The 27,117-nt window shown below is 31.9% G+C and overlaps 4 protein-coding genes across 5 annotated transcripts; 3 read left to right on the top strand and 1 right to left on the bottom strand.

The window, feature by feature from the left end:
* Positions 1 to 2,797: 2,797 nt before the first annotated feature.
* On the bottom strand, positions 2,798 to 13,993 carry LOC111713402 (hydroxysteroid dehydrogenase-like protein 2). Its single transcript, XM_023488248.1, has 8 exons — positions 13,826 to 13,993; positions 12,793 to 13,221; positions 12,293 to 12,455; positions 12,083 to 12,229; positions 11,661 to 11,756; positions 8,368 to 8,427; positions 5,515 to 5,772; positions 2,798 to 2,952 (listed from the first exon to the last, which is right to left on the bottom strand). Exons 1-8 carry the CDS (start codon positions 13,976 to 13,978, stop codon positions 2,930 to 2,932), a joined length of 1,329 nt encoding a protein of 442 aa, XP_023344016.1. The 5' UTR covers positions 13,979 to 13,993; the 3' UTR covers positions 2,798 to 2,929.
* Positions 13,994 to 17,148: 3,155 nt separating this feature from the next.
* On the top strand, positions 17,149 to 24,187 carry LOC111713403 (uncharacterized). Of its 2 annotated transcripts, XM_023488250.1 has the most exons (12): positions 17,149 to 17,305; positions 17,906 to 18,836; positions 18,934 to 19,071; positions 20,506 to 20,565; positions 20,706 to 20,738; positions 20,876 to 20,907; positions 21,046 to 21,202; positions 21,392 to 21,471; positions 22,538 to 22,648; positions 23,030 to 23,142; positions 23,499 to 23,604; positions 23,934 to 24,187. In XM_023488250.1, exons 2-11 carry the CDS (start codon positions 18,806 to 18,808, stop codon positions 23,599 to 23,601), a joined length of 858 nt encoding a protein of 285 aa, XP_023344018.1. In that variant the 5' UTR covers positions 17,149 to 17,305; positions 17,906 to 18,805; the 3' UTR covers positions 23,602 to 23,604; positions 23,934 to 24,187. The 2 variants fall into 2 exon arrangements, with proteins under 2 accessions (XP_023344018.1, XP_023344017.1); XM_023488249.1 differs by having other exon boundaries at positions 23,499 to 23,982.
* On the top strand, positions 17,152 to 18,492 carry LOC111713401 (RE1-silencing transcription factor B). The gene is made up of 2 exons (XM_023488247.1): positions 17,152 to 17,305; positions 17,906 to 18,492. The coding sequence occupies exons 1-2, from the start codon at positions 17,152 to 17,154 to the stop codon at positions 18,490 to 18,492; spliced, it is 741 nt and encodes a 246-aa protein (XP_023344015.1).
* Positions 24,188 to 25,070: 883 nt separating the features above from the next.
* LOC111713405 (zinc finger Y-chromosomal protein) lies at positions 25,071 to 27,114 on the top strand. Its single transcript, XM_023488251.1, has 2 exons — positions 25,071 to 25,456; positions 25,775 to 27,114. Exons 1-2 carry the CDS (start codon positions 25,234 to 25,236, stop codon positions 26,995 to 26,997), a joined length of 1,446 nt encoding a protein of 481 aa, XP_023344019.1. The 5' UTR covers positions 25,071 to 25,233; the 3' UTR covers positions 26,998 to 27,114.
* The last annotated feature ends 3 nt before the right edge of the window (positions 27,115 to 27,117 follow it).

Consider the following 27,117-nt stretch of genomic DNA (forward strand, 5'->3'; position numbering starts at 1 on the left):
CGACATGTTAGGTTTTCTCTATTTATCTTTAGAGATAACATTTTCCGTACATTGGAGCGCATCGAGGGTAGCCTACCTAATTATACAACCTTACAAGGGGCAGAGTTTAAACTTGTTAAACTGCAGGGGTCAGATTTTAAATGAACAATCAAATTTTAAACGTTAACACTGATGCACGGCAACAACACATAGGATTTTTGATTTGAATGTGAATATAGTACAAAATAGAGGTGAACAATTGAAGATATAAAAAGAAGATTTAAAGATCAAGAGACAAAAAGAGAATTGGACAAAAAACGTAATTAGCAGAATAGAAAAAAAGATAAAGAAGAATGAAAACAGATATAATTAAAACATAAAGTAATCACTAATGCACAGCATCTAATGCATGGGATTTTAAATTAATCCTAAATTTTGCCTCTAGGAAGAGATTTGAAAGAGAATACAAAATATACACGGGAAAACTATATAAAAGAAAATTAACTTAAAGAACAAGAGAAAAAATAGTATTGAAGAAAAAGCACAAAAAACATAAGATAAAAAAGAGGAAAGTTCAATGAACAGTAAATACAGCAATTGTGCAATGTGCACAAACACATTGGACTTGCTTCATTATTTGCTTTATAACGTCAAGTACACATTTTAAATTGCTTCATAACTATTTATAGCATTGTTATTTTGGTTCGCAATGTTTAAAGTTTTTCGACAGAAATATTGTCTTTATGGAGAACCTTAGAGAAAATTTAAGTCCAAAAACTTTATAGCACGTCGTGCCAAAATAATAGTGTTATAGGTAATTTTATGAAACGTTTGTGTACTTGTCTTATTTTAATGGTCATTCCTAAATCTAATAAGCTTTGAAAAACAAAGCAGAAATCAAGATTTGATTTTAATTTTATTTTCATTCCAACTGAAAAAAAAATATTCTGTAAATATCCTAAAGGAATTGAGTCTTTGCCACAAACTCTGATTTTCTAATCCCTATATCTTTGGATTACAACGTCGTACTCGTAACCCTTTGACATTTCAAACTATGACTTTTGTTAGATCAAATAATATAAGTTTGAAATATCAAAGGTTTACGACATTGGATTCCAAAAATATTGGGATTAGAAAATCAGAGTTTGTGGCAAAGACTCAATTCCTTTTTTTGGAGAAAATCCGGGAACCGATCAAAACGTTATAGCATTCGTGCTATAATGTTCAGCTAATTTAACTTTATAGCAAGATGCTTACGTTATGTTCATTATGAAAGTCACGATGAAGTGAGTAAGGATGAAAAATTACACTTAAGTTTCATAAATGTTTCATTCCTACTCCATAACTTTATAGGTGCCACTTTAAAGAAGAGAGCCGAAAGAAGAACATTCCATATGCAAATGTTACATTACAGGTCACACACTATTCCAGGCTAGGTTAAGTTAAATGGGCTGTAATCATAATTTTAAGTGGACCTCTATCCAAAGATGGCAATGCCCGATTCACAACGGTACCATTTAATCCGCTATAATGTTAATGTTGTTATTTTCAAATTTATACTAGCTAAAGACAAATCTTTTAAGGGTACCGTTGTGAATCAGGCATCGCCATCTTTATAAGGAAGATTTCTTGAAATTATGCTCTTTAAGCCCCTTTAAAGTAGACATATAGTACAACCAGAAAACTCAGGAATAGGAAGAAGACTTTAATGAAATACCTTTTAGTGTATTTTATGTTGTTCCAAAATCATAACTTTAGTCTAAAGTCGTCTTCCTATTTCAGAGTTTTCTGGTTACCACTGTATCAATGAGGTTGAGCAGGTAAGAAAGGACAGGGCGGGCTGCATTACTCCTCTACCAATGTATACCCATAGTCTTAAGGCATTTCAAAAATGTGTGTGCCTTTTATTAGCTTTTAATATACTTTAGATATGAGTATTTTTTTTTGATTTTGGTTTTATTTAATAAAAAATCTCACAGAAATTCTTAATTTCTCCGTCAATATTGACAGCACTAAAAAGACAGAACACATTTTGGAAATGCCAGGATTAGGCGAATACGACTATATGTCACAAATAAATTCATAGTTCAAAGACGACTTTCATGTCGTTTTGCTACCGTCATGTTTCGTGGGACACACTTTATCTAAGAAATTATTTCTTTATAATATACTCGACAGAAAATATTTCAGGAAGAACTGTGTCCGATCATTTCTTTTATTTTCAACAATTTGTATAATTGTAGGAAATATTACTGGCATTTTTATTATTATTTATATATCATGTAATTTGCTGCCAGCACGTATTATTTATGTTTCTCTGTTTAAAAAATAGCTCACAACCTTACAGAGTCTGAAATTGTAATTTGAAGTAACCCTTCATTTACAGAGTCTCTAGTCCGATTTACACTGGTACCCTTTAAACTTTTATCCGAGACAAACGGATGGAGATATCCCTGTTTATTCTATTTAAAATTGATAATTTTCAATTATGGTTCTCTTCTAAAAGGGACTTAATTACCCTATTAAAGCCCCCCACCCCTGCCAACCAGCCTTTCTCATAGAATATCAACAAATTATATACAATTCCCATTCGAAATACAGGGTTACCCACAAAGGATGAGACTTGGAAACTCTTTAAAATTGTCTTTAAATAGCTTATTTAATGATTTGGCAGAGAAAGAACCGAGTTTACAATTGCTTAAATGTGGAAATTGTATATATTTCAGTCGTAGAAAATAGTCATGCTTTGAGAGTAACCCTGTAGATGAAAATTATCGACAGAATTTAATATATAGCGAGTAGAAAAAAGAAGCAATAATTCTAAAATAGAAATATATTATTATAACAAAACAGTTTTTACAAGGTTAAAGAGATAAGCTCTCAATCCTGGTTTAGTACTCAGAGTATACAGTGAGCAGATTTCAGGTTTCAATTCTGCTCTGGGTCCTTCTTAAAGCTTGCTCTTTGGTGAACCTGAACAGTAATTTTGTTTTTGTTTTAATACTTTTTTCCTCATAATTTACACATTGTAAGATAGATTTGTCCCTGCACAGAAGATGCATTTTCTGGTATTTAACCAAACCCTGAAAATGCATTTCTAACAAACATTTTATATTTTCTCACACTGATTAAATATTTAGGAGAGATATTCATCTTAACTACAGGTTTCCAGTTTACCAGACATTAGGCATTAATAAATATATTTAATTATGGAATTCAAGAATGAATTGCAAATTGGGAAGATACCATGATGAACGATGATACAGGATACATGACATGAATCATTGATGAATTTGAGCAATTAGGCAATTCAAGAACGAATTTAGAAGATACGATGATATACGAAGATCTAAGATTCAAGTTAAAACTTCGCGAAATCAAGATACATAAATAAATAAATAAAATATAAATGAATAAATAAAAGACCAACTATTATTCCGTGGAAAACAAAGCCGAGACCCCTTCAAAAATAACCGCCAAAGGACGGAATACAAAGATACAATGATACAGATACAAGAATACTGATACAAGGATACAGATACCAGGATATAGCTACGAGAATACCGATAAAAGAATACAGATACAAGGATACAGATACCAGGATATAGCTACGAGAATAGCGATAAAAGAAAACAGATACAAAAATACAGATACAATGGTACAGATATAGAAACAAGAATACAAAGATAGAAAAATTTAAAATAGTTGCAAAGATACACGTGATCTGTGAGGAACTAAACTGCATGATAATATATATATATGAGTAGAGATGACACTGTAAATCTATTCTACAGTTCAATACATTCAGATATATTTCAAGGTTAATCATTGTACTACAGTTGTAACCAGAAAACTCTGGAATAAAAAGACGACCTTTAGACTATTTTTTTTTACTTTAAATAGTCCAAGAGCATTGAACACCGCAATTTTTAAGTGTAAAAGATCCATTTTACTTAAATAATGATTTACTAAGAGTCAAGTAAAACTATTTGCTTTGTAACAACATAAAATACATTGATCTAAAGTCGTCTTTTTATTTCAGAGTAGTAGAATTAAAATGTACTAAGCACAGTATAGTTTACATATGATGTGTACTTATATGTATTGGATAAAAAATTGTTGATACGACGAGTACTGAGTACAGTGTAAATATGATGTTTATTATAAATAGTAAGTACATTGTAGATATTATGTGTATTATATACAGTAAGTACAGCGTAGATATGATGTGTATTATATACAGTAAGTACATTGTAGATATGATGTGTATTATATACAGTAAATACAGTGTAAATATGATGTTTAGTATAAATAGTAAGTACATTGTAGATATTATGTGTATTATATACAGTAAGTACAGTGTAGATATGATAATATATACGAATGTCTTGTTTTATTATATAGTCGTTTTCATTGTATGGATATAATTGCCGACCACTTTGTAAAAGTGAAAACAAATATTTATCATAATAAGAAGATAAGATAAAGCAAATATTACAGACAATAAAAAAAATTATTTACAAGACGAGAAAAAAAGTTTAAAAAAAAATAAATGATAATAATAGAAAATTCCCGTAAGTTCTTGAATTATTGATCAGTGTACCAAAGAATCAATTAATAAAATATTTTCCATCGAGGAAGGTATGCATTGGAAAACAGGAGTAAGATAAAATAAACATAGAGCCCCATAATACTGTGGAATAGGAAGACGACTTTTAAACAATTTCATTTTGTATTTGATGTTATTACAAAGCAAGTTTTATCAGTAAATGAAAAATATTGTTCTTTGTACACTGCATAATTGCTGGTTTTTATATTCATAGGACTATTTAAAATCAGAACTTGAGCTGAAGTCGTCTTCCTTTTCTAGAGTATTATTTAAAATCAGAACTTGAGTTTAGGTCGTCTTCCTTTTCTAGAGTTGTATTGTAGCAGGAAAGTGATGTGTTGATCTTTCCTGCGATCAAAAAGGGTTTTTTTTTTCTCTCTCCTTCACCCCTTCCCCTCCTCTTCTATCCCTTGTACAGATCTAACGGATTTATTCGTGTTTGTATGTGAATCCTATAAATAACCCAAGCCACGCTGATAACCCAAGCCACGCCAATTGTTCCGTTATTCCAGAGGCCCGGGCGCTGGTGGGATGGCCGGCCAGCTCCCGGGGAACTAGGGTTAAGCTCTAGGCTAGGGTGGAGTGAAATTTGGGGAAAAATGGCAGTTGAAGACCAGCTCCCTGAATAATAGGTTCCCCTGGAGATCTCCCTCACTCTGGATAATCTTTATTCATGTTTATTGATTCGTATTATTCGTGTTTGTGTAAATAATAATAATAAATTGTAAAACCGACTCGCTGAATATTTGATAATATGAGTTGTTGCCTTGAATTTTTCATATACTAGAGTATTTAAAATCAGAACTTGAGCTCAAGTCGTCTTCCTTTTCTAGAGTTGTATTGGTCCCACTATAAGTCAGACTATTTCGCAAAATTTGACTCTGTCATAATTAGGAAGACGATATTTAGAAACAGATTTTACTCACGAGGTTGGATTGAAGTGGAGAAGGATCTCTTCTGCATCTTTCCCATCAACTTCTCCAGGGACATCGCCTTCCCCATATTCCCGGCGATCTTCAGCTTGCCGGTCATAAAGGCGGTGGTTGGCTTCAACTTCCCGCTGAACATTTTGCCAAAATCAGCTGATTTAAGGGTGAAGGTAACATCAGCTGCACTGGCAGGTTGACCCTTACCGTAGCTGCCGGCACCATTCTTCAGGTCAATATACCATTCAGAGTTATCATCTACAATATCATAATTATGTTTGCTGGCGTGGTAAATAGTATTTTTGTAATATAAAAAATACTGTTTTGAATTTTGAGATGGCATCATAAAATTTCAAACTGACTTGATGATATAAAATATTTGCTATTTTTATTAGGTATAGAAGAAGACATTTCGAAAAATGCTATTTTTACTATTATATGACTCCTATATAATATTTTTATTATTGTCTTTCCTATTAAACAACTTAAAAAATTCTGGAAGAAGACATTCTAAACTATTTCCCAACTGTCATGTTTCGTGGGACACCCTGTATAACCAGAGCTGGGAACTTTAGAATGGGGGATATCGGGATTAATGCTTAATCCACTCTTTTTCTTAATCTCCAGATTAAATAATGCTTGTTCTCCTCTCATTTTTAATCTCCAGATTAATTATCCGATCAGGATTAAGGATATCCCATTCAAAGTTTTCAGCTCAGAACATTTCTCTTTTATTCAAAGGCTCTCCGATTTTAACAAGAAATAAGAAACTGCTATGAAAAATCTTGAAAGTTGTCTTAAGATATTTTAGATGATTACATTAAAAGTTGGTCCGATTGAAGACGAATCACTCTGAGGAAATCCTCTGAGTGTTATTCTTGACTCTTCATTTAAAGAATTTCATGCTTGGTTCCCGACAGCAGTCTTTTAACATTTTGAGATGTCCATGTTTTAAAGGGACAGCTGATATTTTCAATTTCAATTGAACCCAATTTATGCAACAAAAAGAAGGAAGGAAATGGACAGAATATATTTATCTTCAAGATAAAAAATGACATCTTTCTCGTTCTTACTCAGATATAAGGTATGTAATGTAGTGAATTGGGCCAGCACCTCATGTGTTACACGAAACTACGTAGACAGTCCCTTAAAGGGAGGGACCGGCTATATATGATAGTTAAAGGGAGGGACCGGCTATATATGGAAGTTAAACTGAGATTGCAGTATTATTGAGAAAATTTTGAAAGAATTCATTTGAGACCTATCAGACGTTTTTACGGTGCATATTTGTTCAACAAGAGCTCAAATGCAATCTTTGAAATCCTCATAGATTGTTCATTTTGGAGTGGTGATTTTGAGAATCAGTTTTATTTTAATCATTCAATGACGACCACGAAAGATGTAGCAAAAAATTCTACAGTAAACTACTTAGTTGCTCAGGAACAGGTTGAGAAAATAAAAATTAACTTTTATCATCGAAAATAAGTAATCTCAATCAGTTAATGGTTTCAATAATTTCTCATTGTTCACAAACATCTTCTGTAGATTTCCTGGAAATTTTAATCAAAGGACGCCATTTGAAGAATTTAAAGAAATCTGCGAACAAATTCATGAAGAATAAGAAAATCAATATAGTGATGAAAAAGACACAATTGCTTCTAACATTGATTTATGGAGAAATATGTTCCTAAACATCTAATAAGTTTACTGTAGAAATTTTGTTACACTTTTCTTCGTCGTCTTTAAATTTTTTTTTATAAAACCGATTGTCAAAATCATCCCTCCAAAATGGACAACCAATGAGGATTTTAAATATTGAATTTACGCTCTTGCTGAACAAATATGCACTGTAAAAATGCCAGAAAGGTCTCAAATGAACACGGTTGACATAAAAAACCCAATAAAACCCACATGTAAGTGGGCTTTTTTGAGTTTTATTGTTTTTTTTTAAAGAATTTTTCTAATTATTGCCTTTTCTTCACTCTTATAATTATAAAGTGTTCAAGAAATGAGGTCTACTATCAACTCTATTGATTTTAATCGTTCACAGCACTAAAACTGACACACTTCATCATTTCCTAAGACTTAAACCAATGACCTTAACAAATGAATATTGTTCGAATATTGAGTTATTTAAATGAAATAAAGTAGTCAACCTTGTCACTCTGGACTTCTAGACGGTTTCTGGTTTTAGACCTGACAAATCCAATTGTAGAAAGCTTTTGAAGCAATCGATTATCTGCGGTGCTTGTTTTTTTTAAACCAAGTATCAAAGATATTGAAAAAGCCAAGAAGATCCACAGAACTACTTCAGAGCTGAAGTTTTTCGGCATTTACTATTAAACAGTGGTCTTCCTTCTTAAGCATATGAATATCTAGCAATTAATCTGATTAGCCCCACCCGCAATCAGAAATATGTATCTAAGTGAGAAAATAGAATTAGGCTGTTTTAGAAATGTAATATAAAAATTGCAGTATTCCCCCTATGCATATGAAAGTAATATTATTGTATATTGAAGAGTATTTATATATGATTTTAGCCTATTATCACAACAATATTATTATTTTTCATAACTATAAAGTTTTCCTATTGCTTAAATAGTCATATTATTATGAATAAGTATGAATGTCAGTAGTAGGTTTTAACTACTTTTAAATCGAAAACCCAAAAAGAAGCATACAAAAACCCTGTAAAACCCAATAACAACCAATGAAACCCACGGGGCCGTTTTTATTAAAACCCGGGATTTATCAACCCTGCAAATGAATTCTAAACGAAATTCTCAATAATACTGCAATCTCAGCTCAACTAACATAAATTGCCGGTCACTCCCTTTAAATCCCTATTTCTACCTGGAATACTGAAGGCAAAAACAGCATTGGTCTTCTTTACGATATCCTCGCTGAAATACTCTAAAAAAGGAACTTACTAAGATTTATCCTATAAATGGAAAATTGAGTGAAAATACGTGCTTTGGATTCATCTAAAGGAGGCGTTGCATCAATGACATTTTTCAATATCTCAGTAAATAATGGTGCTAGCCGGTTCTACTTTTGCATGTATACTCATCTGATGCTCTAGGAACAGGATATGAGGTTAAATCTTCAATGTCTCCGTTCGGAGACCGGAGATATGGGATAAGGTACCTCCGTCGGCTCCGATTTTTTATCTCCGGCCCTAATGAACTTACAGAGCTCAAATTCAACACACATACACTTAAGGACCTATATAATTTAATAAAAAAAAATTTTTCCAAAAATTTCGTTTTTTTTTTGCCAAGACAGGGTGTAAAAAAACGGCATTTTTTCATTTTTTTTAAAATGTCTTTTTTGGGGGTGTTCCGATAAAAAATAACGAAAGAGAAAGGGTACAGAAAATGTTTTTAAAACTATTATGAATCTTTTTTAGAAAAGACCCGAGTCTGCATGGCATCTTTCAACTATTAAAACAGTTGAAATTAATAAAGGTATTTATTTTCCTTAAATACAATTCTATACGCGAAACCTAAGTATTGTTATTAATGTATTTGTCCAAGCCTTTTTTAATTCTAGTTTCAAGAGAATTGAATTAATTATCTTACCAAGACGCGTCAAAGAAGATTGCCATTGGCTAGTCACATTCTTCACATTTAAAACTAACAACACATTGTTCTTCATGTTTTTTTAAATGGTCTTTACGTTTAAACTTCCTTTTGCATGATTTACATTCCATGGCTTAAAGATGACAAAGAGACTTAATTATTTACAATTGATTTTCGAAAAAACCTGTTTTTCTTTTGTGTATTGATGTACTGCAGTGTACAATATTGCTGAATGTGTGTACATTTTGAGTACAAACAACTTTTTTGTCATCGGAAATCTTGATTTGAAAGATACATGTTTGTTATTTAGATTTGATTTGATATTTCTGTCAAGACTCGAGATAAAAAAAGAAAATGTAGATGAAGATTCAGTTGTACCTTATTGTTCTGTCCGGTTTGTGAAGAAAGTCATTGCTTCATTTCCTGTTCCTAGACCATCATACTACTACTTGAATACATTATTATTATTATTACTATGAATGCCTGATAGAAAGATAGGATGACGGAATAAATGAATTATTGATTGAATGATTGATTGTTTGATATAATAAATGATTGATTGGTTTAATGAAAAAAATTACTTACAGAGACAGTTAGGTACAAGGACAGAATATAACTAATCTATGTTTTGGTCATTGGATGTTTATGTTTGAATAAGGGCTCTGTAAGTCAATTCTAGCCAGAGTCGAAAAATCGGAGCCATCGGAGGTTCCTTATCCTCTGAACGGAGATATTACTGATTTGACCTTTTATCCTGTTCCTAGGATATCTGATTAGAATACATGCAAAAGTAGAACCGGTTAACGCCATTATTGATAGATTTTTAAAAATGAGTGGAAAATATTTTTAAGACACCCTGATAGTGATGGGTATTTTTTTTAAACCACCTTTTCTGAAAAAAGATTCATAATAGTTTAGGAAACATTTTTCGTACCCTTTTTCTTTCGTTATTTTTAATTGGAAGTCCCCAAAAAAATACATTTAAAAAAATGAAAAAAATACAATTTTTTGACACCCTGTCTTCTTATGATAATATCGAAAATAATTTTTTTTATTTTTCTATTAAATTTTATAAATCCTCAGGTGTAGCTGTTTTGAATTTGGGCTCTGTAAGTTCATTAGGGCCGGAGATAAAAAATCGGAGCCGACGGAGGTACCTTATCCCATATCTCCGGTCTCCGAACGGAGACATTGAAGATTTGATCTCATATCCTGTTCCTAGAGCATCACATTAGTATACATGCAAAATTAGAACCGGCTAACATTATTATTGATAATAAAACTCTAAAGAATTTAAAAATTAGTGGGAAATTTATTTTTGGGACACCCTGTAGGGGGTGATGTGAACATTTTTTTGAAAACCGCCTTTTCTAAAAAAGATTCATAATAGTTTTAAAAACATTTTCTGAACCCTTTTTCTTTCGTTTTTTTTTATTGTAAGACCCCCAAAAAAGACATTTTAAAAAAATGAAAAAATGCCGTTTTTTGACACCCTGTCTTGGCAAGAAAAAATTTAAATTTTTTTAGAAGATTTTTTTTATGAAGTTATATAGGTCCTTAGGTATATGTGTGTTGAATTTGGGCTCTGTAAGTTCATTAGGGCCGGAGATAAAAAATCGGAGCCGACGGAGGTACCTTCCCATATCTCCGATCTCCGAACGGAGACATTGAAGATTTGATCTCATATCCTGTTCCTAGAGCATCACATTAGTATACATGCAAAATTAGAACCGGCTAACATTATTATTGATAGTAAAACTCAAAGAATTTAAAAATTAGTGGGAAATTTTTTTGGGACGCCCTGCAGGGGGTGAAAACCGCCTTTTCTAAAAAAGATTCATAATAGTTTTAAAAACATTTTCTGTACCCTTTCTCTTTCGTTATTTTTTATCGGAACACCCCCAAAAAAGACATTTAAAAAAAAATGAAAAAATGCCGTTTTTTGACACCCTGTCTTGGCAAAAAAAAATCAAAATTTTTTTAAACGCATTTTTTTATTAAATTATATAGGTCCTTAGGTATATGTGTGTTGAATTTGGGCTCTGTAAGTTCATTAGGGCCGGAGATAAAAAATCGGAGCCGACGGAGGTACCTTATCCCATATCTCCGGTCTCCGAACGGAGACATTGAAGATTTGACGTCATATCCTGTTCCTAGAGCATCAGATGAGTATACATGCAAAAGTAGAACCGGCTAGCACCATTATTTACTGAGATATTGAAAAATGTCATTGATGCAACGCCTCCTTTGCATTAACATGTAACGCTAAGGGTTGCTATATGGGTTTCATGAAATATTGAGTTTGAATACTGTAAACTATTTCTAAGGACAACTCGACGGAATGATAGTGAACAATATGGTTTGATAATTTTAAACCTGATTTTTTTTTTTGAGAAATCAAAGATCAAATCCATTCTTCGGCCGTCTCCGTTTCCGATTGGGTTAGTTTATTGATTGTTTATATTTAAGACAGAAAAAGAATTGTTCAATCGTTTTGAATTAACGCCAAGGTTTTTTGCTATAACAGTAGGTGAATATTTAACATTTATCAATGAAAAAATGTACCTGAAACTTTTTCAAATGTCTGCTCGATTGAGCCAGAATTAGCAGCAGCTGGACTTGAACTAGAACCACTCTGAACCTTGGCTGTCTGTCTCTCAACTGAAATAATAATTTTCTAATAAATGAAAGTGATTAATTTTGTCTTTGAGCCCAGGGACCGAAATGAACCGAACTACCAACCGTCGTTTCAAATCTTGAATAACCGATTCAAAGTTAAAGGTTATAAAGGATTTGAATCGGTAGTTCAGGATTTGAACCGGTGGTAGGTAGTTCAACGACCTCTTCAATCCTTAAATTCGTTCCTAGGTTTAATGAAGAAGAACCACTTCGATTAATCAATAATCGAAATAATGCTGCACTGGCGTAAAAATCTCAAAATATAAAACCTGTTTTTCTTAGAATTGAAAAGAGTATCAAATACTGACCAAGATTCTTTTGTTCAATTTCTAGGAACTCATCCAGGAAGAAATCAGGCATAAGATCCTCCTCCTTTTGTCCAGGTGCAGCTAGATACTGGGAGAAATCTGTTACTCCCTCCTCACGGAGAACCTTCTCATCAACACAGAAGTTTCCTAACCAAATCCAAAATTACAAATATTATCTTTAACGTAAGATAATAAAAATATCGTTCTAACCTGTAAAATTTCTTGCGTCTCTGGTCAGAATAACATATGCAGCATCCGCCATGATATCCGGTTTCCGGCATTGCGAGGCGATATCCTTTCCGCCTCCGAGCATCTCCATAGCCGCGGTAATAATAGCAGTTTTGGGCCAAATAGCGTTAACTGCGATTCCGTCCTACAATAACAGTTTTAAATCACGTAACCATTTTCTAGGGGTGTATAGTCACATAATGAATACTATATACGGTATATTTGCTTTACAAATAATCCCCCCCCCCATTTTGAAAATAATTTATTTTTTCCACAAAGTTAGGTATGTTAGCGCAGAATGAATTTTTAAAACGTGTTTTTTCGCTGTTCCATAGAAAATAAATGGTATTTAGAAAATTAGAAAAAATAATAACATTTTGGGTAACATGAATCATAGAAATTCCAATTTTTCATTTTTCCCCCCAAGACCAGCAAAAACCATTCAATAAAATTATATACTATTGCCATATTTTTATTGTTACCTTTTTAAATTCCTCCGACATGCCTAGAACACACATTGACATTCCATACTTAGCCATTGTGTAGGCAACATGATCTCTAAACCATCTAGGGTTCATGCTCAATGGAGGGGAGTTGTTTAAAATATGAGGGTTTCGTCCCTTTTTAGCACTCTCCTTGAGATAGGGTAGAGCACACTTAGAGACTAGGTAGGTTCCCCTCGTGTTAATCTGATGCATGAGATCGAATCTCTTCATATCCGTCTCCTGGGTCCCTGTCAGGCTGATGGCACTGGCGTTATTGATGAGAATGTCTATACCGCCGAAATGTTTGACCGCCTGTTCTATGGAGGCCTGAACCTGACCCTCATCTCTGACGTCGACGATACAAGGAAGAGCTTGACCGCCAGCAGCTTCTATCTCCTTAGCTGCTGTATAGATGGTACCAGGTAACTAAACATTTAGAAAGTACCAGGTAACTATAAACATATATAGATAGTACCAGGTAACTATAAACATATATAGATAGTACCAGGTAACTAAACATATATAGATAGNTAGTTCAGTGGTTCGTCTTTTTTTCCTTTCTTAAAAATAGGAGAAACATTGGCCTGGCGCCATTGTACATATATAGATAGTACAAGGTAACTAAACATATATAGATAGTACCAAGTAACTATAAACATATATAGATAGTACCAGGTAACTATAAACATATATAGATAGTACCAGGTAACTATAAACATATATAGATAGTACCAGGTAACTATAAATATATATAGATAGTACCAGGTAACTAAACATATATAGATAGTACAAGGTAACTAAACATATATAGATAGTACTAGGTAACTAAGCATATTTACAAACAAATTTGTAAGTAAAATATTAAAAAACTTTTGATTTTCAAGTTTGGCTCTAGATTAGGCATAAAAAACTAATATAACACATAAAATTGGATTCCATTTTGAAATTAGTCTTATTAATTAATTTTGATTGTCAACTAATAAATAAAAGATAAATATATATAAAAAGATATATATATAAAAAAGCTAACCTTAGGATGAGGATCGGCTGTTTTTGCAGCAACAACGATTTTAGCTCCGTCTCGTGCAGCCTTGAGTGCCATAGTGAGACCAATACCTCGGCTACCCCCAGTCACATAGATAACCTTCCCGGCTAACTTACTGAATACAAATATTACATTCATTAAACATAATAGATCATTATGTAAAGAACTAGGTACAGGGATAGGCGTAAATCCGGGAGTTGGATAGGGGGAGGGGAGTTTACCACTAGAACACAAGATTTCTACGAAAACGCGTTAAATTGCCCCTTAAATACCCTTAATACAAAAAGTTCTTTCTTTCTTTCTTAGGGTTGGGTTTTTGGACAATTTCTGGGAAGAACGACGGTGTGGTTAGGATGGGCTAGGCGGCCGAACGCTGCGGCCTCATAAATGTTAAATAATGTGCTGTCCAAAACAAGTATTGCCAGTTTGTCGCACTTTTAAACCATAAGTCGTTTGACACTTTGGACCCTTTGTCGTTTAACCCTATGGCATTTGACCCTAGAGGTCGGTGAATCTAATTTTTGGAACCCCTTTACCTCCTCCTGTCGATTTTGTAGAAGATTTTCATATTTATTTATTTAAATATTTATTTAGTATTATTTCAGGGCTCGATAAGGTTAAGATCCAACTTTTGGGCCGAGCGCTGAGTCCAGAAAATGCTAGGGTGCCGGGATCTGCGGTCACATGTCCAAATATAACCATGTGTTACATATGAGATACATGTACAAAATTGATATGAGGGGAGGGGGGAGGGCCCTAGTGGAGACCAAAAACCATTCACTAGAAAATTACCATTTAACCTTCAAATTGTCAGAAGTAATAGCGGTTAAGGTCGTCAATAAGTTCTCCTTCATAATATAATAACCCTTAGAACCAGGTATCCATAAAGCTGTTCTGGGAGCAGGGGAGATATCTGCATGTTGAAGATCAGTAGAATTTCTCCGCGAGTCAGCGGAGCAAGTTGAGGTTATATATCAACAGGACTCGTGCCAGCCAAGAATGAGAATTATGTTGAGAGATTTGTGAGAAGTCAGGATATTATTTAAGCTCATTTTAGATATTTGCAATTTTTCACCTGGTTTAAAGCACAGATACGAGCCCGGAACTATTTAGAGGAATCACAACAATCACAATTATCTACATGTATTTTATAAACCATCCGTAGGAATAAAATTTTCCAACGTTGTGTAAAGAACATTCGACGTTTATTAGCCTTAAGTATTTATTACGGATGATTTATAGACCTGGAGAAAGAAACACAGTTTCAGGTTAGAAGGGGGCAACTAACCCATTGTGTTCTGAAAGATAAAACTCATTATTTACAAAGTTTTCAGGCTTAGGCTTTTTAAAAACAATATATAGGTTTTGGCTAAATATTATATATATAGGTTAAATTATAAAACATTTTCAACCATAAAACTCAGGTTCTGCATTATAAAACAAAATCAGGTTATTCTTTATAAAAATTGGCCTTTAAATAGTTACATTAAAAATCTCAATTAATTATATAGAGTTGAACACGTGATTAAATGTAGAAAATTGTGCATGTAGAGTTCCGTGTGATTGATCGATTGTTTGTAGAGAATTCCTGGTTGAACACACTGAGTAACCTCTTGTCGCTGAACACCCTGAACACACATTAGTTTATAAAGATCCTCAGATCTTACAGGCAAGCTGTTGTTAGTAAGAGTCTCAACTTTGGTACTAGTCTCTTATATGGCACAATATATAAATTACTACTCTAAGAAAGAAAATATTTTACAGTAAATTTAAAAGAGGGTTAAAAATAAGTACACCGCTTCACTTCTATATCTTAAATTACAAATTACAAACACTAAACAAAAAGGAGTCAATAAATTCATGAATTTGTATTAATTTGAGCAAGCGTTCTAATCTTCTCAGATGAGCTGCAGGGTTCATCGGTTATAGAAACTAAAATAAAGAATACAAAATATTAATTTTGCCCACCGTATAAACTTATACAATATAATCAACATTAATAAAACCTGTGTCACCCTTTACAGTTCAAATTTTCCCGTCGAAATACTATAGTTTAAAAGAGCACATTGATTTTTTTCACTTTCATAGCATTGGAAAGTTTATCTCTCAAACTAGCAAGATCCTCAACAGAACCAGTACAGACGAGGTTCCTGCTCAAATACCCTCTATTTTCTGTACTCTCTTTACTCAGCTTAATTAATCTCAACAAATATTAAAAATCAAACAAACTCTTTTGTTTAATTCATTTAATTGATGGATTGAGTCAGTGGCGCGAGGGGGGGAGTGCAGAAGAAAACAAATGCCACCCAAACGTGTCCTGCGGCATATGCGCTCCTCAAAAGGTAATCTCCACCACCTCAATTGGTAATCAGACAAAAAAAAATCGTAACATTAAATGGTTTTTTTCTTAGAAATAAGGGGTCCGTCCTAATAAACGATTTTTGGACATAGAGAAGTGAAATATCCCTGTAATTATTAGGTATAAAGAAATAAATGTCAATCAATCAATCAATATTGACATTAAACATGGAGAAGCAAGATATGCTTGTGCCAACTGTGAGTATGCTGCAACACAAGCAGGAGATCTTAGAAGACATAGAAAAAGAAAACATAATTCTTAATTTTATCTTTATGCAATAATATAGCCACTTGGCTAAGATAACCGAGGTAATTTGTAAGGTGGTTAGGCTATGAGGTGACCCTCCTCGAATTCGTTTTTGAATTTTTTTCTTCATTTTCTCGCTCATCCAAACTTTAGTCTACTATAGATAATATCAAGTTTAGTGTATGCAGAAATATTTATAATAGAAAATAAGACAAGCCAAGAACGTCTATTTTAGTAATTTAATAGGCTGCCAAAGACGAAATCATAATAATGTTATTTTTTTAATTGGGTAGAAATATTCCCAAAACCCCTATTTTTGGGAGGTTTTAAAATATTTTCTCCTGAAACCCTTAATTTTTTATGTTTTTGTTATAGTTGATTAATAAATAATTACTTACTTACTTTATGCATATTCAGAGAGTTTATACGTGCAACGATTCTTTTAACTGATGTGATGTGATTTCCAAGTTTTGCGGACTATTGAAGTTAATTAACACTATTTTTATTGAAAATTTCTAAATGTAACTGTATTTAGTATGTTTCATTTTCTAGAGGCGTATTGAGGAATTTGTCCATGAGGTGACTTATTTATTTCTCCATAGCCCCCCCCCTGAATACGCCTCTGAGCCATACATTTAAAGATATGATTATCTTTTGTTTTAAATATAAATTTTGGTGAAATCTAAAAGGACAAACTTCAGAAAGAATGGCTGGAATAAGAAAGAAGGAAATAAAAATTGAAAATATTGAGATTAAAGAAGAGATTCCAGAATATATCCTTCCATCCCCTTCTGAAGCGGAAACATCTGCTGTTTATATAAAGGAGGAAGATGTTAAGGTGGAAATTACTGAAACTAAAGGTAAGATTAAAAATCAAAATATCTAATCGTTAATCTTTGTTTATTATGCATTGAACTCTTAAAAAATAAGTTGAAATAAGCATGTGTTATCCGGGTAGATTCTTATTTGTACTAATACCATTTCAACTATTTCAAACTATTTTATTGATTTATTTATTCGAACTTTTATTTGCTCATTTGAACTAATTTTTAATATTTTTTTTATATTTCATTTGAGCTATTTTTTTATTTTTTAAATTTTCTTTCATTTGATCAATTTTATTTCTTCAGTCAAACTATTCAAAGGTTTTGACTATATTTTTTGCCTATTTAACTATTCTTTTGTTTTTTTTTCTCCATATTTTAATTGAACCATTTTTTTTTGTTAATGTTGACTATTTTTATGTTAATTTGAACTATTTTATTGCTTTTATTTACATGGATGTTTTTACTTTCATTTTATTGTTCATTTTTTTATGAAGGAGCTTCAATGATTTTAAATATTTTTTTTTATCCTTTTTATCAGATCAAAGAGTGAAATTTATATTTATACTTACATTTTTTTATGTTTTGAAAATAGACTATATTCCAAACATATGAAATATGAAATATATTGTTTAGATGAAATAGTAAACCAGGAAGAGGATTCTCTGTTGTCTGATGTGAGGAGAAAAAAGAGGAAAACAGGAGGAGGAAGATTTTCTTGTGATAAATGTGAGTACGTTGCAACTACAATAATTCTTCTGAGCAGACATGTGAGTAAACATGAAGAAGGAGGATATCCCTGTAATATATGTGAGTACGTTGCTTCCCATTCAGGTAATTTAAAACAGCATATTGAAAGTAAACACATAGGAGTGAGATATCCTTGTGATAAATGTGAATACGCTGCAACAACAGCAGCTAGTCTGAAAATACACATTGAGAATATTCATGAAGGAGTGAGACATCCCTGTGACAAATGTAATTACGCTGCGACTTCAACAAGTTCACTGAAAAGCCATATTAAGCGTAAACATAAAGAAGTGAAATATCCTTGTGATAAATGTGAGTATGCTGCTACTTCAGCAAGTCAACTAAGAGAGCATATGAAGAGTATCCACAAAAGATTGAGATACCTTTGTGATAAATGTGAGTTCACTTCTACTGAAAGAATTCATCTTAGTATGCATAAAGAGAATAAACATGAAGGAATAAGCATGCAGTGAGTACGCAGCAATTTTAAAATAGACATCTCAACAGTAAACATATAAAACTTCTCATGATTTCAAAATATGTTCTTTCCGATCACAAAAACTCTAGTTACGCCAATTATATGAATTTCTGTTTTACTTGTTTTTTTTTATGTATGTAGCCGTCCGTAACAACTCCAATCTTACCTTATCTAATATATTTATTTGTTTTTGTTTTTGTAAATCACCATATTACAGATAGAATGGTGGAAACAGTCAAAAAAGAAATTAACCTTGAGGAGTTTTAGATGAAAGAAGAAACTCTTCTCTCCGCTACTGTATAGAACACATGTTCTGGTTATATAGGTTTATATATCTAGGTATTGTTATAAACGAAATTAAATCTCTCAAATTATCTATAATCCCTCTTATCTAATATATTTAATTTGCTCTTGTTTATAGATATAACTATTCCAGATTTAATGGCAGAGGCAATTAAAGAAGAAATTAATCTTGAGGAGTTTGAGATGAAAGAAGAGACAGTTTTCAAGGAAGAAAAAAGCCCTCCCTCCTCTACTGTAGAGAACACGTGTACTATATATGTACAGGGAGAAGGAATAAAGGATATATTTTCATATTCGTTTTGAAACTAAGTACTGATAATGAACATTTAATATTCATTGGAACACTATTCCAAATTCTCGTGAGAAATATTTTTGGAAAAGGTTTAAGATATTTGATTCTTATTAATTCCAATTTAAAACTTTGTGTCCTATTAGGTTCTACAAATGGAGCAAACATTCCATTAAAAGACGAAGGAAGTTTTGTTATGTTTGTGTATATTAGATAATTTAAGCATTCCAAGTTTAGAAAACAAAGGATCTGTATGTTGTGAATATCCTTTATCTGACAAAGTCCGTATTGCTTTCTTTTGAAGTTTAAATAATTTTCCTATTTTATTGTTTGTTGATGATCCCCATGCTAAATACCATACTCTAATTGAGATTTTATTAAACTTTCATAACTTATGTTTCACGGGAGTATCTTTTTAACGCATGAAGGAGTGAGATATTTACGCCATTAATGTAATGTGTCTGCAACTACAGGAAGTCATCTTGGGCTCACATTGTGAGTAAACATCAAGGAATGAGATATACTTGTAGTAAGTGTGAGTACACTGCAACTAGAGCAAGTTATCTTAAATTTCACATTGAGATTAAACATGAAGAAGTGAGATATTCTTTCAATAAATGCGAGTTCACTGCATCTAGAGAATGTGATCTGAAAGTTCACATTGACAGTAAATATGAAGGAATGAGATATTTACGCCATAAATGTAATGTGTCTGCAACTACAGCAAGTCATCTTGGGCTCACATTGAGAGTAAACATGAAGGAGTGAGCTATCCTTGTAGTAAGTGTGAGTACACTGCAACTAGAGCAAGTGATCTTAAAACTCATTTTAGGGGTAAACATGAAGGATTGAGATATCCTTGTGATAAATGTGAGTACGCAGTAACATCTAAAAGTAATCTAAAAAGATATTTCTAAAAAACATGAATAAGTGATATATTGGGATACTGAAAGTAAATAGGAAGGAGTGTTATTTATCTGAGATAAACGTGACCATGCGACCATTTGTATTCAAGATCTCAAAATTCATATTAAAAGAAATATCTTCAATATTTTGTTTTTTTTTTAAATGGAGGGCAAGACTCAAACTTCCCTCCCCCTCCCCCCCATCAATATCACAAGGTTTTGAATTAGTTTAGTTAAATTTTTCACCTGGATAATTAGAAAGGTCCTAATATGGTTCCTTGTGGAACTCCTGATTCAATCTCCATCCATGATGGATTTAAAAATACCTCTTCATTGTGATTCTTAAGTGTTATGAACCTCAAAATCTACTTGCTTTAATTTTTGACTACTGATATTATTTAAGAGAGTATGGCTGGAAATATGAAGGAAGAAATATTGGAAAAAGCATTTAAAATGAAAGATGAAAATGATTCCATCAAGGGGGAAGTATTTCTTTACCCTTCTATTGTAGAGGATATATGTACTGTATATGTACAGGGGGAAGTGAAACCAGAATTTACTGAGATTGAAGGTAATATTTAAGTATCTTCAATCTAGATAAATACTCTAGTTTTTACAAGGAACTAAATGATTTTATTCCTAAAAATTATTCTTTAAAGAACGAGGCTACAGATCTTGACATAAGATGTTAAGAAATTTATTTATTTTCAGGGTTTCAGGAAGTAGATAAACCATCTGACAAAGGAAACTTATTTTTCTTTTCAGTTTGTGACATTATTTTTAATAAAAATTTACATGTAAATTCTTAGAAGTAGAAATAAACTGCATTGTTTTTATTTTTTCCATAATCCATTAAGAAAAATAAGCTCATTGAAATATAGAGTTTGAAATTCTAAACCCGTTACTAGAGAAGGTAAAGGAAAAATGATAAACTTGGATGATTTATCTTTCATTAACATTGACGCCCCACGCCCCCCACCTCCCACATTTATTACATTTTATATAACGTCAAACTTTTTAAAAAATCATCTAAGACCTATCATAATTGAAGGAGAAGAAGATAGAGGATAAAGACGAAACTATGAAGAAATATATGTTTGAACTGCACGAGGAGCTGAGAAAAGATATGAAGGAGTTAAAACAAGATTTGAAAGAATACATTGACAAAAAGTTCGATGAACTCAAGAACCCAGAAAATCAGGCCCCAGGTAGTTCTAATTTCTAATTGAGGGGGAGATGCACAAAAACTGGATTTGTTTTGAATATCAAGCTTGAGTTGACAACAGCTTATGAATCGGTTTATTGGTTTACTGATCCAAAATATTCAAAAGATTTTAAATCAAAGCTAAATTAAATTTCTAATTGCTCCTCTTGATTTTGATTTTATTTTATTTTAGCTTCTAACATCTGCAGGGTTCATCAAGGAATGGTGAAAGGAGAGGAGACTTTAGTTAATATAGAAATAACGATTAGCCAGGTTACAAACTAACTTTTTCTTTAGTGGAAATTTAATATTTTAGCTTTTCAAATTAGAATGCAATTAAATGGTACAGATTTATGGCAAAGTAAAAGGTTTGTATTAAACAATCATTAAAATTTAATTTTACATAAATTATCATCGCCAGTTTGTAAACTAAGCTAGTGCTCAGTAAATTCTGTACTCTGTATATACAGATTTAAATGATCCTGCAGTATCATTCTCAAATTCTTGTGCTTAAAGGGAGTGACCGGCTATGTAAGGTAGTTGAACTGAGTATGCAGTGTTGTTGGACAACTTCTTTCGGATTCATTTGAGACATATTAAACTTTTTAAAGATCTGTAAAACCTGAGTTTGAGCGCCTATTCTATGTTCAAAACTCCTACTTTTTAGGTTTTCAAAATTAGTTTTTTTTAAATTATTAGATAACGACTTAAAATGTAAAAAAGTTCTACAATAAACTACAGACGTCATGTATTGGAAAAAATAGAAATTAATCTTATCATCAAAAATAAGTAATCTTGTTCAATTATTAGTTTCTATTTTCTCATTATTCACAAAGATTTTCGCAGATTTTCTAGAATTTTTATTGAATAGACGACATTTGAAGAATTTGAAGATATCTGGGAATAAATTCAAAGAAAATAAGAAAATTCAATACAATCATGAAAACGAAATAATCGATTTTAGCATTGATTTATTGACAAATTTTACTTTATTTTTCGTTGTCGTTTTTTAATAAGTAAAAAAAACTAATTCTGAAAACGTATCCACCCCCAAAGTCGAATTTTTGCTCAAACTCAGGATTTACAGATCTTTAAAAAGTTTAATATGTCTCAAATGAATCCTAAAGAAGTTTTCCACATAACTGCATACTCAGTTCAACTACCTTACATAGCCGGTCACTCCCTTAAAATGTCATCATCAAATTATGAGTCTGACCCACTTTATTATTTATTTACTTTGAAATAATGCACAAATCAAAACCTTTCAAAATGTTTATGTAAAAGTTCTAAAAAAATTTATTCCTGAGTTTACTAGCATTTTAATTAGATTATGTTCTAGTTTTCCAATGAGCTTGAAGTTTTGAAGGAAGCAATGATGCGTTACAATTCTCCTAGAGAATTCTTATTGTTCATTGGAACATATGAATCTTATGTCGATTTAACAGCAGAGGTGAGGAATTACTTTAACAAAGTTAGGAGAATTTTCCACTTAACGGCAGTTTAAGTAAACCTCTTCTTTAATAAAGCAGACTTTAAAATCGGAATTTAATATTTTAATATTTTTCAAAAATAGAACCGGCTGCTATTAATATTGAAAGAGATATTACAAAATGTCTTACTTGACACGGGTTCTTTGCAGGACCGTGTATCTCTTAAAGTTGAGTGTCACTTTGAAATTACAGTCCCATTTAGAAAATTTGTTTTTTAACTTGTAGTCCAATTAAAAATGAAAATGGCTGCCAGCTGGAAACATTAAAGTGGAGGTTCATGAGGGGTGAACCACAAACAATTAAAATGTTTTTTTTTTGGATATTATTGATTCCAATTTCAGAGGTTCAGGCAAGTATGCCCAACATTAAATAATTTACTACTTGCAACTTTTGGTGGAGTAAACGCTGCCTCAAGACGGGCAGCCAAGATAGATATCTACTCTGTGTTTTACAGGTAACTTTTTTATGCATTAAAATATTATGTCATGGGTATATTCTATGGACATATAAGGGGCATATCTTTTCATGAAATAAGTACACAGCCCTTTAAAAAATAATTTCAAAGCTCTTTAAAAAATTAATTCCCAAGTATGCCAAACTATGAATCAAAGACCCCCTCCGCCTAGTTAATTTCCTCGCTATGTTGGGATATCTCTTGCGAATTTTGCTATTTTTTATTAGTTGTTTATTTTGGAGACGGAAGTAAATTTAAGTAAATGTTAAATGAGGATATATCAGTAAAATATTCAACTGGGGAACTTCTATTGTTTTCAAACCGCACTTACCGCACTTTATTGCATTTTATTTAAGAGCAAAGTCCAGAATAGCAGACAGGATAAGGAAGAAGGAGAGAAGAAAGGCTGAGAGGGAAAGCAGAGACAATGGAGATGAAAAGAAGAAGAGAATGGTCTAGAAGGAAATCAGCAATGATTGAAACAGCAGTGAAAATTATGAGAGAGTTGAGAAATTTTTTAGTTTATGCATCACATGCAGATTATTCAGTAAAAAATAGCCAAAATTAAGACATTTTAACTAATAATGAGGATCATGTCCAAGTTGATTATTTATTCTAAAGAAAATAATTTTAGAAGACGACATAAGAAAAGTCAAATGCCGAGTAATATTTTAATATTGTAAATGTCGGCAATTTTCATGTGCGTTTACCAAGAAAGGTTTAAATCTAGCCATCTTTATCAATTCTCAGTCATATAATATTCAAATATTGTTTTTCTTTTGTAAATCCAGATAAGATGGCGGAGGCAATTCAAGAAGTAATAAACCTTGATGAGTTTAAGATGAAAGAAGAGACAGTTTTTATGGAAAAAGAAATCCTTCCTTCTTCTAAGAACACATGTTCTGTATATGTACAGGAAGAAGATGTCAAAGGAAGTAAAATGGCAACTAACATTCTTCTAATCTACTGAATTTTAGTTTTTATTTAAAAAAATGGCAACTTTTTAAAGAAATTCTTTCGATTTTTTATTTAATTTTTAATTGACAATTTAACTTTAACTCATTTCATTTTTATAACTTATGTTTTTTTTATATTTCATATTTTGTATTTTGGTTTTTCTCTGATTATATATTCCATATGAAGTACGAGACACATAAAACCTAGGATGATCATTTTAGGAAAGTTTTTTTGAGGAGTTGAATGCATTGCTTGTAATAAGGGTTTTTTAAAGAGCCAGGAGCTACCGACCATAGCAGTGTTGAATGAAATGTAGGGTTCAATCTGGTCCTGTTCACATTAGTACTATGTCTCAAAAAACATTATAAATAAACATATAAAAGAAAACATTAGTCATCTAATATTATACTCAAATTAAAAGCAATTTTATTCCACTAAGATTAAGAGATCTAACTAATTCAAGTATTCATATCTGATATAAAATTAATATTTACATTAAAATTTTAGTTTGTGTGAAACCACGCTCCGACTTTTAAATATTGCATTATATAATTTGATCATGGAAGACGATTCTTGAATTGCGCAAATGTCGTGTGATGTTTTGCATGCCAATGTTTGCATTGTTTTTTCTTGTAGTCGAATCTTTTTACTTGTATAATTTGATTAAATTTTTAAAATTATTCCTGATTATTTTGTCTAAATTAGTCATTTTTAATCATTCGCGCCCATCTTCTAAATATATTGCGAACATGTTCTCTTTGCGTACATCGTAAAACAAAACAAAATAATTCGCGGATTTTCACAAAAAAATTCGTGGATTTTCAAAACTTTAAAAAAATTAATGAAGATCGAATTTTGATGGAGACAAATATTTAAAATTTTGCTCATTCATAAACCTTCCCTGGGGTCCCTAGATGTCCCACAAAAAATTTGGGCCCGATTGGTTCAGCCGTTTTGACGTTTATTGGATACAAACAAACAAACAGACAAACAAACAGACAAGCCAAATTTATATATAGATTTTGCTAGCAGTCAAATCTCTTTAATTGGAATAATTGATTTAATGCTTTGAAAGCTTATATTATAAATTACCCAATTTTTAATTATCTAAATCATCAATCTATTCCAGATGAAATGGCGGAGATGATAAAAGAAGAAACTTTTTACATGAAGGAAGAACTTCATCCTACTTCTACTGATGAGAACACATGTACTGTATATGTACAGAAAGAAGTTGTGAAGAAGAATGAGTTTAAGATTAAAGAAGAAATATCTCCTATCACTGTAAGTGTACAGGATACGTGTTCTGTATATATAAAGGAAGAGGATGTCAAGATGGAAAATATTGGAGATCAAGGTATCAAATGTTTTTATTTTATTTTGAATGCATTTCCATATAAATAAAAATGTATATTCTTTATATTTCTTTATAACAATAAATATTTTTTTGATTAAAGACGTAATTTTAACTGAAATTTCTTAATTATGTTCTAGTCAGTTTTGATAACTTGAATAACTGAGGAATATATTTTTAAGTCGCTGATCAAAGTTACAACTTAAAAGATGATCGTCATGTTGTTGCTCAAGCTCAAGCGTAACATATATTTACATTTGACCTTTTTTTCATTACAAAACAAGAATAAAGTATTCAAATAATGAATTAAAATTATTTTAGAAATTGTGAAACAAGAGGATCCTCTGCTGTCTGTGTCAAGGGGAACAAAAAGTTTACAAGATGAAAAGTGCTTTTCCTGTGTTAAATGTGAATATTCTTCAAAATATTTAATTCTTCTGAGAACACACATGAAAAGTAAACATAGAATAGTTCTCAATGAAAAGGATCCTCTGCTGGTTGGATCAAAGATAACCAAGAAGAGGAAACTAGAAGAAGTGAGATATCCATGTGATAAATGTGAGTACAATGCAACTGAAGAAAATGATCTTAAGAGACATTTTGAGAGTAAACATGAAGGGGCGAGTTATCCATGTGTTAAATGTGAGTATTATGCAACCAGCCAACGTTATCTCAGAGAACATATCAAGAATAAACATGAAGGAGTGAAATATCCATGCGATAAATGTGAATTCTCTTCAACTACTGTAAGGGGTCTTATAGGACATATCGCTAGTATACATGAAGTAGTGAAATATCTGTGTGATAAATGTGAGTTTTCTGCAACCAGCTATAGTTATCTCAAAATACATATTGAGAATAAACATGAAGGAGTGAGTTATCCATGTGATAAGTGTGAGTTTTCTACACCCAGGCTTAGTAACCTCAGAGTGCATATTAAGAATAAGCACGAAGGAGTAAGTTATCCATGTAATAAATGTGAGTATTATGCAACCAGCCAACGTTATCTCAGAGAACATATCAAGAATAAACATGAAGGAGTGAAATATCCATGCGATAAATGTGAATTCTCTTCAACTACTGTAAGGGGTCTTATAGGACATATCGCTAGTATACATGAAGTAGTGAAATATCTGTGTGATAAATGTGAGTTTTCTGCAACCAGCTATAGTTATCTCAAAATACATATTGAGAATAAACATGAAGGAGTGAGTTATCCATGTGATAAGTGTGAGTTTTCTACACCCAGGCTTAGTAACCTCAGAGTGCATATTAAGAATAAGCACGAAGGAGTAAGTTATCCATGTGATAAATGTGAGTATTATGCAACCAGCCTTAGTTATCTCAGAGAACATATCAAATATAAACATGAAGAAGTGAAATATCCATGCGATAAATGTGAATTCTCTTCAACCACTGTAAGGGGTGTTAAAAGACATATCGCAAATATACATGAAGAAAATAAAAGATATCCATGTAATAAATGTGAATATGCTACCACTACAGCACACCAGCTAAGAAAACACATATGTAAGAAACATTAATGAAGAATATATATTCGCGGCCTCATGCTCTTCACAGATATTAGTTAATGTTTATATTAAGATGAAGAAGGAAGTACCCTCTCCTCATGTTCTCGTTTTATAAATAACTATTCCAGATAG

This window comes from Eurytemora carolleeae, unplaced genomic scaffold (assembly GCF_000591075.1).
Source record: "Eurytemora carolleeae unplaced genomic scaffold, Eaff_2.0 scaffold1419, whole genome shotgun sequence".
NCBI lineage: Eukaryota > Metazoa > Arthropoda > Copepoda > Calanoida > Temoridae > Eurytemora > Eurytemora carolleeae.